We start from the raw sequence: 19,243 nt of genomic DNA, 5'->3' as shown, positions 1-19,243 counted from the left end.
TAGTAAATTTATATCAGTTGTTGTTGGGAGAGAACAAAACAGTAGATTAACTGATGTAAAAATCTTATCATAGATTCTTACAGACACAGCTATGACCTGAAAATGAAAGCCATTTCCTTTTTAAAGTAATACGGTAAAACCGTACATCCCAGTAGGTGGCAGCTAGCTGGAAATGGGTTAACTTTTACTATGATAACAGCACATAAGAATAAGGTCTGAAGAAAAAAACACTTGATATAATAAGGTAATCAGAATCATGTATCTCTCCTTTCCAAATGAAACATTATATGCGGAAGATCACCGTTTATTCCTGACACATACCTTAAAATTTAGCGGTCTTTTATTACCCAGAAAAGATTTAAAGGCCTCAGATTGTCTGTTCTTCTTTCCTGGTCTATAGCTGGGAAATACTGTTTTTCATATGATTTGATCATGGTTCTTGAATATTAAAGATGTGTTACCACCATGTCTATTATAGATGACCAAAACGTAAAACAGATAAAAACATTTATTCAAGGAACTGTACATATCCTAGTTGCTGGTCACTGACATGTGGAGGGCAGTTTCATAAAGACTTTAATCTGGAAAGAACTGCGTAACAGTGGTGACAAGCCCCCAAAACACAAGACCAGCTTCTCCTGTACAACATTTTATTACAGATTTCCAAACTTTGAACGAGAAAATATGAAAGGCGCTAAAAACCTTTATCTGCTTTTATATTGAAATCATTCTGAAGGGTGGACAAAAGTTTCTCTTCAAAGGTTACACTTTCTTTTCCCTCCCTCCCCCGAAGGAGAAATTAAGCTAAAGTCCTATCAACAGAAAAAGAATCTAGGACGGTAAAGTCTGCAGCTTTATTTAATTGTGTAGTCTATAAATGATCTTCAGTCACCAAATATTTAGTAACCAAATATTTCTAAACATCTGAAGTCTCGCAAGATTTACTTTTTGATAAGGAACTGATATTCTTGAGAAAATAATTCTGGTTTAACTACAATTTTCCTTCAAGGTGGGTAAGCTTTGAAAGAAAGGGTGAGGGATGTTAATACAGAGCACTAAGCGATGCGTTATAGCAGATAAGGAGAGTGGTACACCATCTGAACCCGTAGAATGCCATGAAATAGCCAGCTAACATAATCGACGGTATAATATGTGCCTTTAAAGAAGGCGATAACAGATTTCAATTTCCTTTCCGTGCTGTGAAGTGACTGGAAGGGAGGCAGACAGGCGTTTCCACACCTACAAGGGCAGGCGGCGTGAGCCCTGTGGCGGGTTTGGGGGCGCTCTCCGCGGTACTGAAGGGTCCACGCAGGGCGCTGTCCGCAGTGCTGAGGCCGCAGCCGGCGGCGGGATGCGGGAAGCGAGATGCGTGGGAAGCGGAACTCGGCCTGAGACTTCGGCAAGGCAACCAGGGTTTGCAGTGTGGGCTGCTGCATATTTAATAGTAAAAGGAATTAAGCTGACTTATGATCCCAGTAATAAATGCCTCAGTGAGTTAGGTGCTCATTGAGTTGGGCTTAGGTTACAAGTAGCTGTATTATTTATTTTTTTTTTTTTAAGACACCTTAGAAAATGAAACTGACAGGAGTTACATTGCCCAAAGTTTGTCTTGTGTAATGTTCTAAAGCTGACCATGAATATAGTATTTTGAATATTATATTTTTTTAAATTCTCACCAAAACTAAATAAAGAATTTAAATCGTTTATACAGGAAGCTACATCTCAGCACTCACAATTTAAAAAGTATCTAAAGATGTCTAGCTTCCCTTATTTCATCAAGACCAGGGGAAAGAGGAGGGAGGCAATGAATGTTCACAGTATTCACGTGTGTTGGTTTTATTTCTCCTTGGACTAAGATAAAATACGAACGAATAAAAGAGAAAAAACGAAATAGAAAATACAAGAAAAATAATCTCTCTGCACTTTTACCGGGAGATATTCTAACTGTGAACTGAAGGAGTCGCTAGATATCCTTGCTTTTAACACTAGGTGCTCTTTTTAATGTACTCCAATAGTCAAATCGTCTGATTGAATTCCCTGCTAGACTGCAGAACTAGCCATTCGTGATACTTATTTTTGCTACTGCAGTTGTGCCTCCATCTTAAATAAAAAAAAGATGTTTAATAATCCCCTGTCAGAATATACATTTCTTTTCATCAGCGTTTTACAGTGTTTTAAGTAAATGCATGCAGAGGAAATCAGTAAGCCATAATGATAAAAAGTTACCGTGAATTGCTAACACTTTTAGTGATACATAGCACGAATGTTACAGGTTATAACTTAAATGCTGCTGTTACTTATTTACATGTCTACAGTATATAAATGTTATTTAAGAAGAAGCTGCAACTCATCTCTGTCATGCTCTACTCCTGATAGATTCCACAGTGTTCTCATTAGCTTGGCATGATCTGTATTTGTTTCTGTAAAGTCAGGTTTATTCTGTGTTCATCTGCATGTATCTATGAGGGAAGTCTCTCCCTGATATTTTCTTTAGTAATAAAAGACAGGGAGAGAGATAAAGGAGACAAAATATGTCTGTATGCAGAATGTAGAATAAAATTAATTAATTTTCCTGGTAGGGAATCTAGGAATTGTCTTTTAACGTTTGTAATAAAGCTTAAGTGGGTTCAGCAAAAGCTTCACTTACATCACAAAGTTTGACAGTCCTGGTTCAATGTATTTTAATGGATCAGGCACACAACTGACCGTATTTCCAAGAAAAATCTCAAGTTTATCTTCTTTGGAGCACCTGGGCAAAAGACTAAAGTCTGTGGCTGTGTTTGCAGATACAAACTCAGTATTCCATTATCAAACTGGTAAGTGCTATTGTTTTCACTGAGGACTCCAAAATGACAGACTACACAGACCTCTCAGTACAGGGGGTAACAGCAATATTTCCATAATACTGGAGTGAAAAGAAAGCAGAGTGCAAAATAAGAGAGAGGCAGAATAAAGTACAAAACATCAACTACTAAATCCCCAAGTTACTGCCTTTTAAAGCAACATTGCAGTTTCAAGCAAGTTGAGTGAAACAGGTCTGTGCATTCAGCAAGGCTGTCCTAGTACTGCTGATTCCTGTTTACCTGGCAAAAGCAGACTTGTGCTCTGGAATAACTGAGTCTGGAGCAAGTTTCTAAGGACAGTCAGTATACAAACCACTGCATTTACCTTATTTCATGTGTTCGCACGAGTAATAGTGAAATTATTTTTTTTCCTCTAAATGTTACTCCAATAACTTGCTTGACTTTATTGTCAGCTTCTTTTTCATAAGTCTAAACCTAAATTATTTCGACTCAGTCAGCTATTAAAATGCATGATTTGATTTTTATACAACCGATCCACTTCTCCCATATAGCCCTCTCACCCCCCCACCCCCGCCCCCCGCTACAGACCCTTATATCTATTGTTCAGAGCAACACAAATCCTAATAGCAATTAGAAGCATGTAAAGAAAACTGGGCTGGTGTGTTTTTGTGTGTTGTTTTTTTTTTTTTTTTTTTTTTTTTCCCTCCGACAAGGCTAGGCGATCAGATCGGTTGCATAATAAAAATTGGGAAGGCTGTCTGGCAGGCAGCCTTAAGAAGAGAAGAGCTATCTCAATTTCTCTCACTTAATCTTGGCTTCGCGTCAGAAGCTGTGCAGCAGTGCAGTAGAATGGGAGCACAGCAAAAGCTTCGCCACTGAAACGGCTGGTGTTCTCTATGTGGCGATACCTCAGCGATTTCTCGAGCTGGATTACCTATTGATTTTCCTCCTTTCTTGCCTCCCAGGTTTACTCAGCTGGACATTGTGTGTGTTTGGATTTCTCAAGGATTCTCCCCCGACTAACATGGATGTCCCACCATTCCTTGCAGTTGAAGGTTGCTCCTTGGCGCAGTGAATGAAGAACATGAAGGGATTGCTAATGGGTTTGGGAAGCGTAGACTCTCTCCTGTCTCTGTGACCATGCCGTGATTGTGTCTGAGGACCATCAGTTTACGTATCCTCATTCTCACCCTACCGGGAAACCTGACGGCTTATAAAGGGGAAGTAAGGCAGCGCGTGTGTGCGTAGAAACATCATGAAGATTATTTCCCCTATTCTAACTAATTCAGTCTTCAGATGCACCATTAGACTCCTTTATTGCTTACTGTGGATTGGATATTCTCAAGGAACCACACATGTATTAAGATTTGGTAAGATTTCGCGACACTTTTTTCATTGTGCGTTTAAACCTGAATGTGATTTAAGTAGGGATTGCCTCGGGAGGGAGTGCTGGGGGAGAGAGCGCTGGGACGTGCCGCCAGAGTCAGGCACCAAAGTCCGTCTTTATTTTGCATCCGGAGGGATAAATTGCTGTGTGTTTTTTTCTGTCGCTGCAGCTCATTGTAGCCGTAGTAACGGCACGATGATGATAATTAGAATAACAATAGAGAGAAAAATGACTGGCAAACGCGTTCGCCTAAGGCTCTGCGGGGCTTGCGTGGCTTTCTCGTAATGTGCCTTTTTTGTTCCCATAGTAATGGAAAGCATGGCTAATACAGTGCTTGATCAGTTAAAAACCTGTCAACCAGTTGTTAAGTTTCGGCCGCTTGTCCCCGGTCCACCCTAGCCGATCCCGCGTGGGCGCGACGCTGGGATTTCAGACTCTGGGGCTGATTTCCCTCGAAGCGCCTGCCTACCTTCTTGCCACTTACAGTGACGCTTAGGCTCAGGAAAGAACTGATTTATGTCTTGAATGGTGAAAGAGCCTTTGCGATACGTTTGAAACCCACCACTTTTCTATGCGAGGAAAGTTGCAGAAGTTTCTCCCCCGTGGGGAAAAAAAAAATATAAGAAAAGGAATATTCATAGATCAGAAGATCTAGGAAAAATCAAGGAGAGTAGAGCGGGTTTACTATTTAAAGACTATCCTAGCTGGACTATGAAACTTGCCTAACAGCTCTGCCTGTGTACGCGCCCGCGTGTACGTGTGTGTAAGGGAGAAAGTGAGAGAAAGATCTCAGCTGCTCTACCCCTTATAAAAGTCTCGCAGTGAGAAAGAACAGAACAGAGATGAAAGTCAAACGCGGGTCCGAGAGGGCTGTGCGGCCAGGGAAAGCCCTCCGAGGAGAACCACGGTGGGAGCTCTGCTCCCGCCTCCGCGACCCCCGGGCACGGCGGGCGGAGCGCCGCGCTCCGCGGGGAGCGGCGCGGGGGGCGGCGCGGGGGTGGCTGGGGGACCGACCGAAAGGTACTTCCCCAGACAAGCGGCATCCTCCATGCCTACCGACAGTACGGCGGGAGCCGGAAAGGGCAGATCTCCCGCATTCGCGCTGGCCGCAAAAAACTGTAACAGTTGCTACATCCGTTTCTGCAGCGCACTGAAAGGTCTTCTATTCGCCTGGAAGCAGTGCCTCGGTTTGTTATCTAACTGGGTTTAATACACCCCAGCCAGTCAACTTCCCCCCACTATTATATGAAGAGTGAGGTGGGTAATGGTGAAAACGTCACCAGGCTGTTACCGATCTCGTGTGCTGAATTGCCTTCTTTTCTGCTTCCATTTGGTCTAAAGGTGGTGCTTAAGGTACGTTGCTCTTAGCAACCGTCTTCAGGAATGCTGGTTTCTTTGGACGTAGCTAAGCGGTTCCATATATCATCGCGGGCTTTATTTTGCATTCAGTCTAATCCGTAATCATATCCGTGAAATTAGAGCTAAGGCTGTAATTGGCACTGTCCGGCTGTCTTTCCACGAACTGGGGTTTCTAACTGGTGTCGGGGGTCGGGCTCTGTGAATCTGAGTTACTTTCAAGGGTAGCTGTGTAAACAAAAGTCTTCCTGTCCACACTGTCAGAAAGAGGTGGGTTTTCTTCCTTTAGATTAGCATTCTTCCCGAACTGCTAGTCCCATGTACCTATACAGAGAACCCTGGAGAGCAGCGCTTTGGTGATGATCAGACTTGATAAATAACCCATGGCTGAGGAACTGGCGCAGCGGGACCCTGCGACTCGCCTGCAGGTATTTTCCGAGGATTAACGTCCGTTCCCAGTGTCCTCCTGGGGACACGCTCTGTTAACCGGCGGTGTTCACTACAGTACTTGTAGCAGCGAAGTACGAGTCCATTTCTGAATCTCCTCATGCTTTGTTGTGTCTTCCAAAAGAACTGTCACTAACCCATCTCTGAGCCCTAGAAGCAGGTAGGGAACAGTTGACGACTTTATTTTAATATGGAAAATGTTAGACGTGAGAGAGCACAAGGAAGACTTTTGCCCTGCTCAGCTGAGCCTGTTGCACATCTCTGGTTTAAGTAGTCTGGATTTAGCCTAGCCCAGGCCTGGAGTGACACTGACCGTGTGAGAACTCTTGCTCCTTCGCCAGGGACTGACATCTCCGCCTTTGAGTGGGGCACTGCGGGAAGGCGAAAGGGGCAGGGAGTGAGCTGTGGAAAAGCCTTGATTATTTCCGAGAGAGGAATTCCTCGTCTCCCGCTCTGGGTTCCCGTACTAATCTGTCCCTTCGGGATGTCCTTGCTACCAGGAGGACGGGATGCCGGTGCCATCCCGTGGACTCCTTCCCGAGGAGAAGCGGGAGGTGAGGAGATCCCCTCCAGAAACTTGCCAGCTCCCGCTCTTCTTCCTCAGCCAGTAGCGCTATGGCAACAGGGGAGAGCCTGAAGCTTGCCAGAGCTCCAGCCCCCTCATTCCTCCTGTGCAAATTAACTGCATTCGCATTGTCCTTCCCACGGCTCCTTTCAGTGTTGGGACTAGCCAGCATGTCCTTTCTCTCCCTCTTTCTCGCTCTCAAGCTACCTTTTCGCAACTGTACAGGAAACGCGAGCAGCCTGGGTTATCTGACAAATGCAGGAGGTTATTTTTGCCTGTTTCTTATAGAACAAACATGGGGAGAGGCACAGTTCCTTCCCCAGCGGCACTCACTCAGGCATCTGGACCTCCGCCTACTGCTGCTGGAGTAGGGTATTTGGGCAACATGGAATTTGGGCATCACATCCGGCGCCCTCCATGGGGTGTGACGCCAAGCTCCCTTCCTTGCTCTTTCTTCAGAGCTTCCAATAAACAAGCCCAGAAAAGGCTGCGGATAAAAGGACAGGTCCCATCGTGACACGGGAGAAAAGCAGCAGTTTAGTATTTGTCTCTCCGCTGTGTTCAGTGCGATGGAAACCTTTTCCTTATCTCCTGGCATCGTACAAAAGCCAGAATACGTGACCGCGGGGCAGAACCGTTCCGTTATCGGGGATCACTTTCAGTCACTCCAGTGTAAGAACGGGTTAGGGGACGCGGCTCCTCACAAACAGCCAGTAGCTTGAGAAATCCACAGCCGAGCTCTGCCCAGGCCCCCCATCTACCGGCACCGCTGGGCGCGGCGGTCTGCCCGGCCTCGTCCAGAAACGAAGTAAAGGCTCTCGCTTCTGCCTTTAGCTCCGTGGGAGCACCCCAACACTTTACCCCGTAAAGCTGAATTAACAGGTCATTAAGAGCTGTTAACCACCAGTAACTGCTCACCTGTGTCTTGAGAAATCCTCCCCTTCCCTTGCCCGAGGCAGAAAGAGTCCTGGGTGCTTAAACACCCTTCTTAGTCGTTCTTACACGGGGTGTGATTGTTGAAATCAATGTTTGTTGAAATCTAGAGCATTCTAAGTACCGTCTTTATTTAAATTGCTCGTTTCGGGCCTTATCTCTTCTGCTGTGAGCAATTCACCATTCCTTCAGCCAAGGTGTGAGGAAGGATCCGTGAAAGTGGTTCGGCCCTTGCGTTTCCTTATTCTCTCTCAGGTAACTCATTATTAGTGGAAGTGTGGAAGACTGAAGACCTCCACTGCAGGGGGCTCACAGGCCTCATAAGTGTTTCCGCACTTTGTGAGGTACTTTGTTTTCTTCAGCACATTCATAAACACGGGTGAAGAAAAGCAAAGGCTCATGTCTGCAATGTCGACTTCTTGCTGCTTCGGAGTTGCCTGACTTCAAACAGGTGAGAAAGGAAGCTGAATGTTGTGGGTCACAATGAACCGTAATGGAAAGCGTGTGTGTTTCTTCTTCCAGCTTAAAAAGCAAAGAAAAGAACAACAACAAAAAAAAAAAAAAAAAAAAAAAGAGATGGGAGCACTTTTCAAGGAACAAATAGAGAATTTTGACTTCTTATCAGAAACACTTTCTACTACTGACTGCTTTTACAACTTTAAAAAAAAACCCAAAACCCCAAAACACTTAAACAAAAAAACAATTCCCCCCAACTCTTACAAAGGCTAGCACTTTCCTGCTGCCCTCCATAAAATATAATAATAATGATAATAATAATAATAGCAAAACAAAAATCTATATGACCATGTAATCTTTGAGATTTTAAAAAACCCAATCTTTTTTCTCAAGTCCATCTTGGGAACCTGAAGAGGGGAATTGCTACACCCTGGAGTTTTCCTCTATGAATATGTAGCACGGGTTTCACCTGGCACAGCTCTTAGCTGAGTTTCTTTGGCTCAAGCAGATTGAGTTTATCCCAATATGATGTTTTTTATGAGATCGAGCATGGTAAAACCAGAGAAGAGGCTGGTTGATGGTGTCCACTGCTCCTGCAGCTGCCAGCTGCTTTCAAAACACGTGTTTCTGGGTTTTAGCTGACCATTTTTACATAGTAGCCTTTAAATTCAGCAAAGTCATGGAAAAGCAGTGAGAGCTAGGTGTGTGCTAAAGGGTATGAGACAAATTCAAGTGAAAAATACCTGCTGGGTAATCATGTAGGGTTTTCCTAGGCAGAACCTGCATTAGCTCTCCTGGATTTGCACTTTCTTTGGATTTTGCACCAGTACCCTGTTAGTGGAAGGAAGTAATCTTTCTGCCTGTGTTTAAGAGAGAAATGAGAAAATGTATATATCTAGCTTTAGTGGGGAAGGCAGCCTGCCTTCGGATCAAGAGTATGATGAAAATCTGAAAGTAAACGTTTTGGCAGTCCCTGAGCAGTCTGTGTCTTGGTAATTCGAGCATTTATAGGCAGTGAAAATTTTATTGCCAAGGACAAGAAGCTTTCAGTACATGCTAACATCCTCACAGAAAGGAGTTCAAAATCAGTGTTATAAACAACAAAAAAAATTTTTGAAAGAAGAATAAGGTTAAGAGCCTCGGGAAGGCAGCAAGGAGGTGCGAAGCACTGTTATTGACTGGTCTAGATTAAACAGCACAGAGGAAGATTTCAATTTGATAACGTCACAGCCTTCCAGTTTTTCTTTGCTGCTTCTGCTGACAATTTTGTAAGGTAATTAAATTGGCTGATTGAAGTCACAGTGGTCGTGGGGCGATAAAGACCGTTTGGATTTAATGGAATTTAGAAACAACGGTGCGCTGCACACAACTCTTACAGAACAAGAATTTTAATGACTCATTCAGGGTGCTGACTACATAGAATGTCCCGGATGAGTTTATTTGAAAGGGCAAAGCAGATTATCTGTATACAGTCTTTATTGCACTACATAGGGGAATTGGAATTATCCTTTTAAAAGACTCATTATTGCATTATCAAGATTTACTGTAGGTTAAGAAAGTTTTCATCCATGTGGGCTTTCTGCAGTACCCTCAGATCCTTTCACTCAGTCTTTGGAACACCACTAGCCTTGTAAAATGCTTTTCCTACAATTGTCTGATAGATTGGATGCTGAGGAGTATAAGTAATTTCTTACCGACTGCTCCTTGTCTTTTGAAGTGATGCAAAGTTCGAGTAATACCTCCCACTTACACGTAGTTGATGAATGAAATGGTTTCTATCACTGCAGATAAGGAACCAGAGAGGAAAAAAGACCTTCCTAAACTCAAATAGTAGAGTGTTTTTATTTTTTTCTATATATGTTATTATTATTTTGCACAACATAAAATCCCCATGATATATATATATATATATATATATATATATAAAAAAAAAGCCCAACAGAAAATCAACCAACAAAACACATCCAAATATGTTGTAGTTATTGCAAATAATGGCAGGTCTTTTTCTTCTACTTAATTATATTTAGCGTGTCAGTTTCTGAGACTTAACTTTCATCCTCTTTAACCTTTTTCAGAGGAACAATTGTTAGATGTTCTGTCAATAATGCAAAAAAGAAACTAGAAGGTGCCTTATTTCCATACTCCTCGATCTGCAAGGCAAATTAATGTTTCCCGAATAAGCTTTTTATAATGTTATGCTGTAATGCATATTGGAAGATTAGATTAAGCAGTATGATAACATAATGTCATTATGCTGTCACATCTGAATTGGAATATGAAGCATCAAAGACCACCGCCATATTAATACTTATAATTTTGTGCCACCTCCTCCCCAACCTTCCCCCCTGAGTCTTTTGGTTCCTTTATTATAAAGTAATAATTACCTTAGGTTTATAAGTGCCTTCAATTTTAACAACCAAAGCTTTCAATAATGCAGAGTACAGAACAAACATGTTAACATTATTCTGATTACTGGAGCTCAGCCAGCTTCTGGATAAATTAGATGGTATTGTAGTACTATGTAGAACACTAAACAGAAACCCCCAAAATATATTCTTAATTTCATTAAAAATATAATTCTTAACAAATTAAAGCTAAAAAGCTCTTTTTATTTGGGCAAAAATTAGAAGCAACCTATAAGTGCAGGGTTCAAGACTGCTCTTTTTATATTTCCTGCAAAGATATGCTTGGATCAAAATCTTGAGTGTTTTGGGTCAGCCCGGATTCAGATTTCCTTGAAAATTATTCTTGTGCAGTCTTTCCAAAATGCTATTGAAATACAGTATCTCATCTAGGAATGTATTTGGTATCTTTGACGTGTCTTTCAAATGAAACACTTTATAAATATATTATGTAAAAATGTCTGTTTCAATTTCTGTGTGTTTGGGTTATAGAAAAGCAGGTTACTTGCTAGTATGGTAACTGGTGTCTACAGTAGGGCTAGTTTAAAGCATAGCTACACTGTAGTCCTTAGATAACAATGTTTTTCCTTAGGAAACAGTGTTTTGTTATGAAGCATCAGAAGGTTAATTCATGTATGGGTCTTATAGAATTTCGTCTGTGTATCTGGGGAATTACATTGATTTACATCAGCTGAATGTCTATTTTATTATATTTGTATTTCTATTCCCAAACTCTTTAAACACCCCTCAAGAAAATGGTGACTGGGATTTGAAAGTCAGTTGAACTAGGAATGTTGAAAATGTCTGTCAACGTTTCAGCATGAGTTCCCCAGGCTGTTAGAGTCACCAATTCTTATATTAGGCTCAGTAACACTCTGACAAAAAAACAGTCCAGGGAGAGCTTACTATGCTGTCAGAAACTGTTGTTCAGGAGACTTGACAAGGTTTTTAATTCAATGTATAATTTTTTTCCCTCTTTTTTCCTTCTATTTTAATAATTTTCTCTTTATCTCTAATGTTTCCTAATTATATAAATACTCTATCTGATTTCAATGCATGTAGCTAAATCTTAAAAGTACTAAATGATCCATGCTGCATTTTTACAGATGAATGGAAAAAATAATGTTGCCTTTTGGGTGGGCAAAATAATTTTGAAAGACCAATGCACCTTTAAAAAAACCCAAAACATCAAACAATAAACCACCAACTTTTGCACCTTGGATCATTTTATCCCTTCTCTCACTTCCTCTTTTTCCTTTTTAATAACTGAAATGGAAATGATTAGTTACCTATCTATTCAAAAGACGAATGTATGTTTGAATGTTATTTTTCTGGTGCTTTTGGAGAAGTCTTTGTTTTCCTAACTTTCTGGGAAACTACATGAGAAAATTAAAAATCCTGAATGGCCTCATCTCTGTCTAATATCTAAACTTCTAATCCAAGCCAAACCTTAGACCTCCCCTGCAGTATTTGGAGACTGAAGGAGGTAGAAGATTTAGATAAGGTTGGCTTGGGTTGGATAACTTTCACATGGCAAAAGTTAGGCTAGGTGTACCATGGCTTTCATGGCATCAGCAATATGGAAAGAGTGAAAGTGGATTGAGTATGGATCTTTGTTTTCTCCCCAGGCTTTAATGTTTAGATAGGAATTTAAAAGGTGAAGATAAAATATGTTAATGGATGAACAGTTTCTTCCTGATATTAAAAAAAAAAAAAAAAAAGCTGAAACAGAAGCTGCTTGCTTGCTCTGCTAACAAATAAGTGGTCTTTGCTGTAAATAAGTACTTGTTTTTGAACAAACTGATTTGTTTCTTTACAGAAGTTTATTGAGTAAAGTTTATCAAGCTTGCTTCAAATGATGCAGAACTACTTTGTATTTGGAAGAGAATGCTATCTTCACATTTAGCTCTTTCTGTTTCTCCCGTAAAATGTTTCAGGTGTCGTATTTCTCTGAATATAAAAGTAGCTATGATTTTAAAATGGCTTTAGTCATAAGGTAACTGATACCGAATTTAAACCACTTTTATTCAAATTCTCTTTCATGCCCATATACACACTTAGTAGGTAAGAATCAGGGTAAATTTATTAAGGTTTATTTTATACTTGAACTTGCCATCCATTTGGCCTTTAGTCCTCCAGGATCTAAATGTATACCAGCTACTTCAGTCAGCACAGGAGCTAAACATATATCAGCTGTATCAATCAGCTAATGTTTATGCTGTTATATAAAAGTTGCACAGTTAGGGCATGACTTACCAAAGAGTCCCTAGTAAAAATAATTGTGCTAGTAAGCATGAAACATGTACAAGAAAATAGGAGTCTCACAGCTCACAGTGGTCAAATTTATAACTTTCACTTTTTTCTTTTTTTTTTTTTTTTGAGCGTGTAAGCAAATATTTTTAAGTCCTGCCTCAACATTTCACATTGTAAAACCTTGAAGAAAGCAGTTGTTCTCTCTGTAAACCAATTAAACCTTCTGTTCCTATCTATATTTTTGGAGTTGGTGCTTGATTATCAGTCAATATCAACTCCCTAGGTTGTCAGAGAAATAGAGTCCTTAGTAGTTTAATGCTAAGTTAATTTATGTTAGTGGTTTGGCTTTTTATTTGATGATATGAAATCTGTGTATATTTCATAAAGTTTCTTATATGCAGTTGTTCACACCTATAACTTATGGATCTATTTACAACTATAATTTATGGATCAAATATTGAAATAAGAAAAATTGTAGCACACTTTAGGTCTGATCCTCCTCTAACTTTCTGTTCAGGTTGGTGGCTTCTGTTAGTACAAAATAAGAATCAGAGCTGTGATTTGGAGGACACTTCTTTAGAAAAGAATCTTAGAATCATAAAATCACAGAAAAACTAGTGTTGGAAGGGACTATAAGATCATCTAGTTCAAACCCTCCTGCCATGGGCAAGGACACCTCACACTAGGCTGGATTGACCAAGGCCCTGTTCAACATGGCCTTGAACACTGCCAGGGATGGAGCATTCACAGCTTCCTTGATCAACCTGTTCCAGTGTTTCACCACTCTCACAGTAAAAAATTTCTTCCTTATATCTAACCTAAATTTTCCCTTTTTAAGTTTGAACCCTTGTCCTACCACTACAGTCCCTGATGAAGAGTCCCTCTCTAGCAATCTCGTAGTCCCCCTTCAGGTACTGGAGGGCTGTTATGGGATCTCTACTTAGCCTTCTCTTCTCCAGGCTGAACGGCCCCAACTTTCTTAGCCTGTCTTTGTATGGGAGGTGCTGTAACCCCTACATCATCCTTATGGCTCTCCTCTGGTTATAGACCTTTCTAATGCTAAAATTAAATCATTATGTTAATGTCCATGAAAATCTGTCTGTTTATCCTAGGTATAGTCATTGCTTGGATGAGTTGGTGATAGACTATTCTTCCTAATACGTATGATTAGGTCCATAATGATGCTGAATGACATAGTGCTCTTCCAGTCAAGCCATCTGTACTGGTTCACATTAGCTGAGTTCATTCTAGAATCTGTCTTTCCTTGATTTCCACCCCCCCCCCAATTATCTTTTAAAATTGCAGCGCATTTTTTTTTTTATTTTTTTACACTTAAATTTGACATGCAGTTATTGATGTTAAAAATATCTAGCATTGTACTATAAAACAAATCCAACATGACAAAATAATTTTGATTTTCTTTTTGTTAGTGGGTTTTTTTGTTTGTTTGGTTTTTTTTTCAGTTAGAAAGAGTATACTCCTCGGTTAAAGGTACTGCTCTTCAGTAGAAACGGTCAGCACACTTGTTTTGCTGGTCAAACACTGCAACATTGTGTTATGCAGAAGTATACGTAAATAATAGTAAAGAAAATGTACATTACATATTTTCCATAAGCGAAAGGTATTTTGTAAAGCAATAAATTTTGCAATATTTATCCTACAAAGCAGAAAATCTTTAAAAGAAACTCCATATTACTTGTTAAAGAATTAGGTAAAAAGGTATATTAGGAAAATTAAAATCATACAGGGTACCCTAATTCAGGAGAAATAATTTTCGTTTAAAATGCTTCATCATTGTAATTTTAGGGTTTATATTTATTAACAGGAATAGGTATATTCACATTTTATGCATTTCAATAACTGAAATTCATTCAAAAATCATGCAGAACAATTAAAAAATATCAGCATGCATTTGAGTATTAAAAATTCATTATTCTTGCTTCGTATTTTACCATTTAACAAGGACCAATATAAGGACTGAGCCTTAGGGAATCTATTTTCTAACACTATTGCTTTTTTGATTGTTACTGTTCAACAATGTTTACAGTTTTCATGGCTTACTATACTTCCGTCTTTTTTTTAATTCAAATAGAAAAAGGACCCTAAACCATCTACTGTTCTTTTAAATGAAGAATTATTAACTGGAAAAATACTTCTATATTCTTGTCTGGAAAAATCTAGTGTTTCTGGTATTACATTACACCTATATATGCTTCTTTCTAGTACATGTAGCAATAAGCTTTTGTTATTTCACTCTCTGAAGCTGGTATTTGAAAAGACTACCGTGCAAAATGGAAATGTAAGGCCAGTGACTGGTTGTAACTAACTGGACAACAAATGTGGAGGTTTTTCTTTTAAAAGAATGTGTATTAAGTAGAGAGGGAGTATGTTTTGCTAATTTTTTACAACTATGCTTTTGAATCAGTCCATCTCTGAGCAGAGTTTTTTGGTGGTTTTTTTTTTTTGGTTTTTTTTTTTTTTTGTTAACAGTTCCTTGGTGCCCTGAGATGCTGGCCTATTTTAAACACTGAACTACTTGAACATTCTCCCAGATAACCCTGACTGCACTAAAACAAAAAAGGAAAAGCTTATAAGTGTCCTGGGTTTACCAGGAACCGTTTTGCTCCTTCTTAGTAACTGGTGCAAGCTCTGTGTTTTGACTTCCAGCCTGGGCAGAGAGCTGATAACACCGATTGTTTTTAATTGTTGTTAAGTAATGTTTATTCTGGCCAAGGACTTTGTGAGTCTCATGCTCTGACAGGGAGAAGGGGAAGCCGGGAGGAAGCAGAGACAGGACACCTGACCCAAACTAGCCAAAGAGGTATTCCATACCACAGCATGTCATGCCCAGGGAGGCAACTGGGAGTTACCCGGAAGGGCACACTCTCTCTTTGGGGGGGTCGAACTCGTTCGGCGGTGGTATCATATTCTCTTGTTATTTTCTCTTATCAATATTATCATTGGTGGTAGCAGCAGTGATTTGTGTTATACCTTAGTTACTGGGATGTTCTTATCTCAACCCGTGGGAGTTACATTCTCTTGATTGTCCTCCCCATCCCTCTGGGAGTGGGGAGGGTTGGGAGGGGGGGGTTGGTGAGTGGACGAGCTGTGTGGATCAGTTTAAATCACGACAATAGGCAGTATGGAGGTGGTTTGAGAATAATAATGCAGATGAATCAAATACCATCAGTGATGAACAAATAGTGCAGAAAGAAATTGAGAAGCATTAATGCAAAAAAGGCAAAAAGCAATATTTACCTACAAAGGCCATATACAGCTGTGTAAACAGTAGTTTTTTTTTTTTTTTTCCCAAACATAAAGATGATACTTGGCAAGATGATCTAATAATACCAAAAAGAAGGTATAGCTTTAGCTTTGTAAACTAAGAATTTGCCCAATTAAATCCCTTTGCTTGTTATGTGATAGCAAGTATAATTTTTACACAAAAACAAAGATAAAGAATTTATGCCCAGATTTATCTTTTCTTAGCCTTGAGGGAAACATACATGGGGTCAGTTCAGGAGAAGTGGTAAGCCCTGTGCCTTCTTCATCTGTAAGCAGCTGAAGAAAGAATATGGAAATTTGTGGAAGATACATGTGACTTCCTTTCGGCAGTGCTATATGTGTTCGTTTGAATGTCCTTGAGAAGGAAAGACTATAAAATATGACTATTATTAAGGATTATCTCTTCAGATCTCGACAGACTCTATCATTCATGGCATTTAATATGTCTGCAGAAACTTACTGTGTGGCTGTGATACAGCTAAGAAGAATGTGTTCAAAAAAGCATTAAATCAGACTTCCTAATGTTTTTGCAAACCTACCTAAACAATGAAAAATTAGATTTAAGCATCAAATCAACATTAGCTAGTCACAAATCTTCAGTATTACTCATTTATGATCTTTTGTGTCCAGATATTGGAGACTTCAAATTTACCTATGCATTTTTATCCTTCTGTGATTGTTAAAGTTCATTAAACATTATGTTTGTTGGAACTTGAGGTAAGACTATGCCATATTCTCATATAAACAGCATGGATTGCTTTTCAGAGCATTCTTCACTCTTTTGATTAATGGGAAGATGCTTGAGTTGGGTAAAACTCTTGTGTCTAGCTGTTCTGTGGGCACAGGAGCTGTTCACATCGATTTCCTTTACTTCCTTGTCATCTTCTAGTTTGTAAGGAAGTTGCAGTGTGTGTTGTTTGAAACATTTTCCCCTCCCCCTCTGTTATCACAGACCATTAAAAAAATAAATCCTTTATACTTTGGTGTTGTACTACTATTGTGGTTTAAGCCCAGCCTGTGACAGAACCACCCAGCCACTCACTTGACTCCCCTTCTTCGCTCCTTCTTCCCCCTGCCACTCCAGGAGGGATGGGGAGAAGAATTGAAAGAATGTGACTCCCATGGGCTGAGATAAGAACAGTCAAATAACTAAGGTATAACACAAATCACTACTGCTACCACCAATAATAATAATGATAAGGGAAATAACAAGGGGAGAGGATACAGTTGCTCACCACTCACTGACTGATATCTAGCCTGACCCGAGCAGCAATCTGTGCCTTCCATGTGACTCCCTCCAGTTTATATACTGGGCATGATGTACTGTGGTATGGAATACCTCTTTGGTTAGTTTGGGTCAGGTGTCCTGTCTCTGCTTCCTCCTGGCTTCCTCTCTTCCCTGTCAGAGCATGATCAGAGTCCTTGATCAGAGTAAACATTACTTAGCAACAATTGAAAACATTGGTGTTATCAGAGCTGTTCCCAGGCTGAAAGTCAAAAACCTGCTACTAAGGAGAAAAATGACTGCTATAGCTGAACCCGGGACAACTACATACTAGTTTCTTACTTGTTACGGTCCATCTGATGGTTATAAGGGCAGAAAATTAAAAGCTGTCGTCTACTCCAACCTGGTTATATACTTACAAAAATAAACAGCAATATTTTCACTAATTCATACTAACAATAGGTTATTGCACTTTTGATAAGTCTTTTTATTAGTTATCTTATTGTTTTTCAGTCATTTCAGATTGACACAGTATCTTTGTGAACTGAAGAAAGAAACTGGGCGTCAATAGTCTTGCAAGACCAGCCCTGTGTGAATGTGTGCACATGCATACACTTTCCTGCTGTCCTGTATCCCAAATGTAGGTGATGGGGGAGAAAAGGAAAAAAGAGGGAATATGTCTCCTTTGCTGAAGTTGTCTTTAACATAAACCAGGAGAATTGCCTGAGGGTACATCAGGGGTCTTTGATGGTAGGACTCATAAGGACTATCCATCTGCTTCCTGACAAGCAGTGTGAGCCTGGGATAGCAAAGAGCTGTGAAGAATCTGTTCTCACATAGTGTGATCTTCATGAATATTTTCAAAGTGGTCATGAAAACAAAAGAATTTCAAGAAAGATGTTATGAAATTCAGCAAAGCCCACGCAAAGTCAAGCATATTCATGATGGGGGAAAAAAAGAGAACACTTCAGAATTTTTTCTCCTAAGAAAAAAAAAAAACCAACCCTAAATTATGTGAATGAAGCTATGGCTATATATGTGCTCTTATGCATTCAACACACTCCTCACCCCCTGCTGCTAAGAATGTGGAAATGGTACTTGTTAATGCATCAACTTGATTTACCATGGAGCAATATTCTTAGTGTAAGGGAAATCTTCATTTAGAGAGTAGATCTGCCTCTGTGTGAGACCTGTAGCAACTTACTTTCAGTACTGTTTTAAGAGGAGGTAATTGTGCCAGTATTACTGGGTGTGACTAGCAGTCACATTAATCAGTAGATCTTATTAAAGTTAATTTCTGCTGCAATTTAATTTCTTCTTAGCTGGGTAGCCTAAAATGACAGCACCGCATCAAACATTTAGGTTAATTTTCTGGGCCTTCATTGTAAGGTGCTATTGGTATGCCAAGGATCAATGTTGTAGTTGTTTGCTGAGGAATTAGGGGAACTCCTGAGGAGACAGAAGAGTCTTTATTACTTCCATATTCAATTAGGCACAATTTCCACAAAAGCTTACCCACATGGATAACTTCACAAAATATGGTCAATAGGTGCAAAGCCAGAAGGGATTTTACATCCATGAATCATCCTGTTGAACCATAATTTAAAAAACCCAAGAAGCTGAAGGAAGTGGCTAAATATTAGCTTATGTTTTAGAGTTCATTTGGCTCTGACGCTGTAAAAGATGTCTTGAATTAATATGCTGCAAATGCCTTCAGTAATGGGTTTCAAGCATAGCTGTAAGTTCACAAGACAGTATCAGTGTCTTTTTCCTTGAACTGGGCTTACATGATTTGAGACATGCATTTTACCATTTTCTGTATCAGAATTAATGTAGGTGTAATCCCATCTTTCATAACAAGAATTTTTTTTAAAGAATTTCAAAATGCAAAAGACAGTTGATAAGAGTCTTTTAGAGCTAGTTTAAGCATCATGTTCTTTTAATACAGCACATTCTGACATATTATTATTTGAAGATACTCGTTCTAGAAATGTAGAAAATCTTGAAAACAGCAAAAGTAGACTAAATTATTAACTTTTTTAAAAATAAAAGAATATTATAATTCATAGGTTTTCACATAGGTTATTTTAAACAATGAAAGGAAGTATGAATAATGAAGAAAATTATGTA

At 39.7% G+C, this 19,243-nt stretch overlaps 1 protein-coding gene and 1 long non-coding RNA gene across 4 annotated transcripts in view; both read left to right on the top strand.

The window, feature by feature from the left end:
- Positions 1 to 19,243, top strand: part of GRIK2 (glutamate ionotropic receptor kainate type subunit 2) — a 405,316-nt gene that overhangs the window by 1,601 nt on the left and 384,472 nt on the right. For 2 of the 3 annotated variants that reach the window (XM_065681154.1, XM_065681162.1), the window contains exon 2: positions 3,770 to 4,174. In XM_065681154.1, coding sequence (XP_065537226.1) covers positions 4,060 to 4,174 — 115 coding nt within the window. In that variant the 5' untranslated portion in view covers positions 3,770 to 4,059. The remainder of the gene's footprint in view (positions 1 to 3,769; positions 4,175 to 19,243) is intronic. The other variant, XM_065681155.1, reaches the window with a different exon arrangement.
- Positions 7,569 to 18,661, top strand: LOC136015347 (uncharacterized). The gene is made up of 3 exons (XR_010613162.1): positions 7,569 to 7,747; positions 7,855 to 7,943; positions 17,627 to 18,661. It is a non-coding gene; the product is annotated as an uncharacterized LOC136015347 (long non-coding RNA).

The sequence above is a fragment of the Lathamus discolor genome, chromosome 5, assembly GCF_037157495.1.
Source record: "Lathamus discolor isolate bLatDis1 chromosome 5, bLatDis1.hap1, whole genome shotgun sequence".
Lineage (NCBI taxonomy): Eukaryota > Metazoa > Chordata > Aves > Psittaciformes > Psittacidae > Lathamus > Lathamus discolor.
The sequence above is the reverse complement of the archived record's forward strand: the minus strand, read 5'-3'. Positions and strand labels throughout refer to the sequence as shown.